Here is an 8504-nt window from a genome sequence, read left to right as displayed (position 1 = left end):
TTATGGAATTCTTGTGTACGTGTCACTTTAAGTACCTTATGTCCTAAACTCGTAAATAATCGTGTGGTCGATTTGATCAAGGACACTTCGTGCAATTCTCTCTTCCATTAAGAAGAAAAATACATTAAATTCCACTTTTTAAAACTATTTTCGTAGTCATTTTGTGATTTATTTACATTATAGAGAAATGTTTTACTGCAGAATAAACTTAAAATTATAACTATTTGTAATTTTGTCTGGAAAACAAAATTGAGTGTCCTGAAAACTTTTTTCTTCTCGCGTTAAAGTTTCCGATTAGTTCGGACAACTTTTTTTTAAAAATATTAATTTAAAATTTTAAACAATTTGTTCATTTGCTTTAAAATATATAGGACTAGGAATTTTTTAAAAAATATTTTTATTAATATTATTTTCAATGGACATTTTTATGTAAAAATAAGACATTTTTTTACATATACGCTGAACACTGTAAAAAAAATTCAATAGCCTGAAGCAAAACAACCTTTGAGTATTTTATTTAAAAGGCTGTCAGCTATGAACTAGTTTCGACAATTGTTTTTTGGAACTATTATATTTAAAGCAAGTGCGTATATGTACTACGAGTTAAGGATCAATGTAGTTAAAAAGTTTTTAAAAATTTCTGTACTTTTCTTTCCGAAAAAACGTACATAAAAAATAATAATATGAAAACTATTATAAGATACTATTATGCACCCTTATTAGATAATAACCGTATTGGCTAAGATAATAAGAGTAGAAAAATTTGTTGAATAACTATTGTATCTAAAATTATATATTCGTTTTAAATCTGGAAATAACTATAGCTCCATAGAAGAGCTAGAGGAGTTCCGAGAGTTAGCAGTTTGATTTAAGCTATTTTTTAAAAATATTTTTGTAATTTCAAATATTTTATAATTTCAGTTCAACTCCATAGCCTTGTAATTTTTGAACCCAATCTGAAAGACAAGGGAACTCCTGGATCAAGTATTGGGAGACATTTACCTTCGTGGAGGACTTTTTGATAGAACTAGGGAGCATTTACGATATATGGAGAGGAAAACCACAAAAACGTCCTGCGGTTAGCTTGACGGCAAGGGGAGTCTAACCCATGATCCGTTTACCACTGAGGATATTATTACGTCAGCACTGTGGTCGGTGCAAACCGGATGCGGAATTTGTATCGACCAGCCATCGCTTGGATTCGTACCCGGTTCACCTCATTGAAAGGAGAACGTTCTATCCCCTGAGCCATCAGTTTTTAATTAAATATATTTTTTAAAGCAGTATCTTATTAGTTAATGCTTCCACAATTGTTATTACGTACTTCATTTATAAAATCAGGGCTCCGCCGAATGAAGGTTGATCATTTAGTGTTCCATGCACGAAAAAAATTAAGAACCCCTGATGCACAGAATTATAATATTGATTACATTCCACTTTTTATCACGTAAAATTGATAGAAAAGCACTCTAGAAGAAAATTGTGTTGCTAAGCATAGACTGAGACAAATTTTTTTTTACAACGCAAATGTTGTGTTGAAAATAAAAGGAACACAAGCGGAAATGGTCGAGAAAGAGAATGATGACTATATTAGGAGAACAATGTTAATTTTTACAATACATTACTTTCTATCCTCACAAATTATAGTTTTTCCTGAAATATTTTCAAATGATATAATTCAACTTTTATTTAAATTGAAACAGATTTTTCTTACCTGTAGGAAATATTTTGCTCATCATTTAAGCTTATCTAATAGGTATGCTTCGAAACTGGACAATGGATTTGCTTATATGAATTTTTTTAAGTTTGCGACACCGGAAGTATGCGGCCTATCAGGAGCAAGGCCATATTTATTTTATTTTCTTTACTCTGCAAGAATTTAAATATTCTAGTTATGGACATTAAAAGATTAAAAAAAGTGTCTTTCTAAAATTATTACTGCGCGAGTAGTAATTGCAATTCCATTTAATTGTTTTTAAGTATATGTAATCTTAAGAAAGCTTTCTATAGGCTACATCAATGTAAAAGTTAATGTAACAGAATATGTTTTAAAAAAATGGTTTTGCATTTATTTTTAACATTTAATCGGCTAGTTAGTTTTTCTCCTCCTTATTACAACCTGTTTTCAGTTTTTTTAAATAATCGTTTTTAATGTAAATTTTTGAAGCCCGTTTTGTAAATTCAAGATAATAATAGCAATATTTATAAATTAAATTAATAAATGAAAACGTTCGTTCCTCGTGTTTTGTATTTTGAACTCACAATGAAATCCTTTTGTTATCCAACGAAATAGTTATGTTATTTCTCAGGGGAAAAAAATAAGGAAACGGTTATTTGTTTTAGAATGTTTAAATAATATGCAGATTCACAAATGCATGGTTATTGTTGTTGTTTCTAATGCCTCTTGCCGCCAAGCTCGCCAGCTACTGGCCTTGTGAATTAAGTCAGGAAGGGAAGCGTTTGGTTTGACAGAGAGCACCTCAAGGGTGGAAGTGCGACTTAGCTCTGAACCCCCAGATAGATGGCAGCACCCCTCATTCGAGTGGCCACTTTTACAATATAGACATTGATATGAAGGGGATTGAAATTTCAGAATCCTTTAATTTTAATTCTAGATCCCTGTATCCATGGTACAGTATAGGGACCGGCGACATGATTTTCAATTCGACAGTGTTACGAGCACTTATCTATATTCCAGAAGTCTTAGCGGTTTTCGAGGATCGGACCCCGGCACCTCCGTACCGATGTCCGAGGCTCTAACCACGGCCTAAATCAAGAGTGAAAATTTCTACGCCATTCAAAACATTTTCGTGCGAGTTTTTATTTTAAAAAAAAATGATAACATGTAAGTGAATCTAATTGGTTGCATTAATTATGAATGTGCATTTCAATGACTGAACTGTGAAATAAATATTCCACAAATCTAATATTAGTTACTTTCCTCCAATTCTTTTTTTGACCCAGAATAAATTTGACCGAGTATATCTTGAAATAACTATTCTTTATGTTGGATTTTTGACAAAACGTGCAATTTAATTAAATACAGTTTCATAATACTTCATTATACGACATTATACGATATAGTCTTCATTATACGACATCTTAGTTATACTACTTCATTTTAAACAAGGCTTCTGAAAACATATATTAAAGGCTGAGATTACGGGACAACCTGTATATACTTGAAATAATATTTGTAAAAGAAAAAATATTTTCTTAAGAGTTTGTAAATTCTTCAGTTCTTACAATTTTATCCAAAACTGCACACTGTATTATTTCTCAATCAGTCAAGAAAAATGTAACACAATGTGTAAACAATTTTATATATTTATTGTATTTTCCAACATTACAAATTATAAATATTTTTTTCTGAAGAATACAATTTTTTTATAAATACATAACGAGATCATTGTATAATTTTTGGTAGTTTCTTATTATTACTAAATCTCTGTCATAAATAAATTCTAGATTCAAAATAAATTAGATCATTTCACAATATTTTAGTATTTTAAGTTGAATAAATTAAAATACTAATTTTGTTTCAAATAGGTCACAAAAACTTGGAAATTCTTCCAAAAATTAGATTTTAATTTTTTAATAATAAGACGAAATTATTATATAGTAGTTTCACAATGATTTATATCATAATATAGATAAATATAATATGTAATTGGATGTATGTATGGAATATAGATTAGATAAAATATATAAAATTAGCATATCATTTTATCAAATATACTCATAGCATTTTGATAAATAATCAAGTGAATATTTTACATACAAACTGTATTGCATGGAAATTGAAAATATCACTAATCCTTGCATAAATATTTAGTATTTACTATTATTATAACAAAAATTAAATTGAAATTTAAAAAATACATATTGTGTTGTTTATTTATATATATATATGAAATGTTGAATTTATAAAATAATTAATACATATAATTGTATTATAGTGAGATTAAAATTTTTTGAAAGAGTACAAAATGTATTTGGTAATTTCACATTGCTATAGGGAATAAAATAATTTTTAAAATAATATTATTTTTTTTAAAGAATATATGAAAAGTAACACATCATTGGACTAATCAGTACATAAAAAGCTAGTAATTTATATTATTATGACAGCAGTACACTTGAAGTTTTTTTTAAAAAAACTCAAATTTCTTCTCATAATAAAATTCAGAAAGATAACGGTTTTTCAAAATGTGACAATTTACGGGATAAATATCTACTAATTTTAAAAGCAAATTATGGCTAAAACTATATCAAATTTTTAAAAGAACACAAATTGTATAGCATTTAAGGCATAGAAATATGACAAATATAAAAAAAATATCCAACAATTTTTTATAGTTGTAACAAATAAGTACTTGAATTTTTAAAGAAAAAAAATTTTTTTTTTAGGAATAACGTATCATAGGAAAATGATCTTATAAATTATAATATTTTTTCTCCTTTTAGCAAGCGACTTGAAAAAATGGTCAATTAAAAATTTTTTATGCATCAACTGAAAATTACAATAAAATTCAATTAATAAAAATCAAATTAATTTAAAATGAAAGATTATCAGAATTTGTAAGGCTCTGCAAGAGGTTTCCATCTATGCTTAATTTTCAAGAAAAAAAGAGCATTGATATTTTTAACTATATTTTTAAAGAATTTTATTATGTTATTAATTTAAGGTTCATTGTTTTTTGGGATCTACAGGCGGTGGCAAGCAATCTTTATATTGTTCCCTGAGAGCTTTATCAACGCCGTTTTCTCTAAATAAGCGTTCGAAAGCTTCTACTGCCAGAAGCAAGTTATACTTAGGAAGACAAAAAGGCCTGTCATACAATGAGATCTTCTTCTTGATCTTATTTGCTGAAGATTCTATTTTCGATAAGAAATTCTTTTCTAACAATTCTTTCGATGTATTTTTCTTCTGCAAGCCTTTCTCATTTACAATGAAATAGTTGGTCGTATTTTGACGATCTATAATTTCGCTCATCGTTGGATTTTCCATTTTCAGACGATTTTTCGGTTCGGCGTGGAATATTTCAACTTGTAACTCTCCTTCCATTGGTATGTCGAATAATCCAAGAGCAGGGCTGTTGCCATCAATACTTTTACTGAAAATCTCTTTGTTTTCTTGATTTTTTATCGTTACACTGGCATACTTTTTATTCTTAAAATAACTGTGAGGGCTACCTGAACTGGAATTGAACTGAACTAAATTTTTAAAAGGTTCCACAGAAAGAGATGCAAAAAATTTATCCCCCAGGCCAAGAAGCCTGATTTTATCCGGTGAGAGTGAGGGTACCTTCTTAATTTTGGCAGACAAAGTTAACTCGCCGGATTTGTCGGCATGTACTATGGCATAAAAGTCGTCATAGATAAGTTTTGAGTTTTTAGCGTTTGGTTCGACGAAAACCTTGTATACGCCAATTGGCACATCCTTCAGAATTATGGTTTGACTAAGAATTTTTCGTTCAGCTACAACTCGAGATCCGTCCGTAAGTTTAAGCATATCCCCCGATACATCTTCGAATATTTGATTATCGATTTTTACTGTGAAATCATTTTTTAGGTTAGTTGAACTCAAATCTGACGGAGTTACTAAACTTGTTTCAAATTCCAGACTCAGTTTATTTTTGAGGTTATTTATTTCTTTGGCATCACTCATAAGGTAGTTCAGAGGATAAGCCACACTCGATAAAACGTAGTAATGCTCCTCCAGTTGCTCTTTGCGAACGGCTGCTTTCGCTAGTCTCATGAATGGATACACGTCAATGGCGAAGTCAATCGCAAAAAAGTGCATCAGTTTTTCTACAAATAATGCTCCACTGGCATAATAAGTGCGACCAGCATATTCTTCCCGCGTTCGTTGATTAAAACGAGCGAAGGATTTTTGCCCAGCTTTAAAAAACATATGTGTTAAAAATGAACATTTGTGGAATTCACGCCAGCTTTTGACAGGATTACCACTTTTAAGTACGTCGGCAATGCCCAGTGACTTCATTTTTGAACCTTTCGCTTGCAAATCCTTACCTAGCATAATTTTCTGATAGAAAAAAGCTAAAACATTGTTCCATACTTCACCAACGGATAACGTTTCATCATTTATATTCTTCAGTTCATGACCATGACCAATTTCATGCAATGCTCCCCAGTTTGTTGGTTTTATGTCCAACCAGAATCCTTTTACCGTTCCGTATGAAACAGCAGTACACCAATCAGAGTAATATGCTCCACCGGCTCCGCTTTTGTCAGCTTTGAGGAAAAACCTGTTTCTTACATTTTTATTAAGTCCAGTTTCTTCAAATGACATACCAATTAACTCGCTATAAATAGTGAAAAGCTTGTCGTAGAAAAGTATGACATCATCGAGGTGCTTGCCGCCGGGTAACTTCCTTGCAAACTCTTTGTCTACTTTTGGTATAAGGAGACCAATGTAATCCGATTCAATGTAAGCAAATTCTGCGTTTTGAGAGTCCCAGAGTTTAAAGAAATCCTCCTCTTTGTCGCCAAAGCGATAGATGGGAAGAGCTTTCGAACCAGTTGGATAGTTTATGGTTATATCGCGATTATCTTCTGGGTCTTTATTAAGGTACTCACTGTCTATGAATGGAACACTCACAGACCCCACACTGAATGTTGCTGCCCGACCTTGCTGGGAACTCTTAACAGTAAAAGTGCCTTCTGTTTTTTTGTCATCGTTGAGGAGACGGATTCGCACTTGGGCGAGACTTTTGCTCTCGAGAACACATTCCATTTTACTGCTGGCTGCTAATATGATTCCAACTGGTATCCTGTGATGATTCAGGCCCTTAGTCAGAGGAAACTTAAGCCAGGCAGGCGCTGGTAGCCATGGAACCTGCAATTTCTTTCTTGTAGTCATTTTGACCAATCGACCTGTAAGAAGATAAAATTGTCTCAACAAAGCTGTTTTTTTAAACAAGTTAGAAGCAATTTTTTAAAAAAAAAAATTGCGTTTCATTTGCGATTTAATTTAATGCATACATTGCCTAATTTATTGCATACAAGTGTCTTATTTAGTGATTAAAAATGTTAAAAAATTTATTTATTTATTTCTCTTCTGCGGCATTAAAAACTTGAGCATTTCTTTATCTAAATTGGCAACACTATAGTCATCTATAATAATTCATTTTTTAGGTTGCCTTAATAATTTATGTCGTGCTTAATAATTAGTTATATGTTAAAGCATAAGACAATGTACTGTACATGAAAACAAACATTTTTAAAACTACTGTTATTCGCAAAACTAATAAATGTTTTGAAAGTTTTTACAAATCTTGACAATTTTGAATTATAAATATTTCTTTGGATATTTATAATTCACAATGCAGTACTGATAGAAGTACATGCCAATTTATGCATGCTCTCTGTAAGAGTATTTGGCTGCATTATCCTCTTAGACACTTTTCTGTCTGTTTCATTTTCCTAGATTATTTTTTGTTTATTATTCTACGCTGTTCTTCTTATTCTATAACGCTCTTCTCATTCTATTATGTTATTCGTAATCTATTATGTCATTCTTATTCTGTTATGTTATTCGAATTCTAAACACTTATTCTAAACTTTTCTTTCCCAGAATAATTGTATTTCATTCACTGAAATGCGTATGAAAATATTTTTTCCATTTTAAATATCTTACTGCATTCAATATAAATCTCAATTAAATTAAAAATGTAAAAAATCTCATGAAAAATGTTCATGATAATTAATTTAAGATTCAAAAGCATAAAGGCTTTGAAGATTTGGAGATTTAGGAGAACAAACCATCAACTGATTTTTCTATTTTTTTTTCTCGTCTAACCATTTATATGCTGGAGACGGGCTTTCTAACTTTCAGATGATTTTGTCACAAAATTCAACAATTTACCATCTTTTAACGCGACATATGTTTATAGAGTAACAGACGAAATTTTGTGGTCATTTCCATTTTGAGTAGGGGAGAGTGGGGTCAATTGCAACATTTTTTACTTAACTATTTTTAACTAACAAAAAATCAAATATATTATTAGTATTAATTGACAGACGGGTAAAGTAGATTATCCTCAACTTGAAAAAATAAATAAATACCTTATTTTAAATCCTATTATATTAGTTATTAACAATTTTTGACAGTCGTGCACTTGTTACAATTGTCTTCACTTACGGGGTCAATTGTAACAGTTCATAAATTCAACTAAAACATAGTTAATTATACACAATATCATAGTTGTGATATATTTTTTTATTGATCAAAATAGTAGTGATATTTTAGGAGTAAAAATAATAATGAGCAGAGACCTAAAGGGTTAAACTTTAAACTTTAAGGGGTTAAAAATTTTAATTCATGCTGTGAAGGGTGACGAATAAAATAATGCACATGCAACATAATATAAATGATATAGGAAACTATTGGTGGTTCTTAAAGAGTTAAGTAATGGTTTGTAAACATAAGATTATTTATTTTCAGCTGTTACAATCGTCCCTTTACTTATTGTTACAAT

The 8504-nt window shown here is 30.3% G+C and overlaps 1 protein-coding gene across 1 annotated transcript in view; it reads right to left on the bottom strand.

Annotated features, from left to right (window-relative positions):
• Window positions 1-4398: 4398 nt before the first annotated feature.
• LOC107450393 (uncharacterized) overlaps window positions 4399-8504 on the bottom strand; it is a 6327-nt gene continuing 2221 nt past the window's right edge. Inside the window, exon 2 of the mRNA XM_016066177.3 lies at window positions 4399-6900. Within this exon, the coding sequence (XP_015921663.2) occupies window positions 4691-6886 (2196 nt within the window). The 5' untranslated portion in view covers window positions 6887-6900 and the 3' untranslated portion in view covers window positions 4399-4690. The remainder of the gene's footprint in view (window positions 6901-8504) is intronic.

This window comes from Parasteatoda tepidariorum, chromosome 4 (assembly GCF_043381705.1).
Source record: "Parasteatoda tepidariorum isolate YZ-2023 chromosome 4, CAS_Ptep_4.0, whole genome shotgun sequence".
In the NCBI taxonomy this organism is placed as follows: Eukaryota; Metazoa; Arthropoda; class Arachnida; order Araneae; family Theridiidae; genus Parasteatoda; species Parasteatoda tepidariorum.
This window is presented reverse-complemented; position numbering and strand designations above follow the sequence as displayed.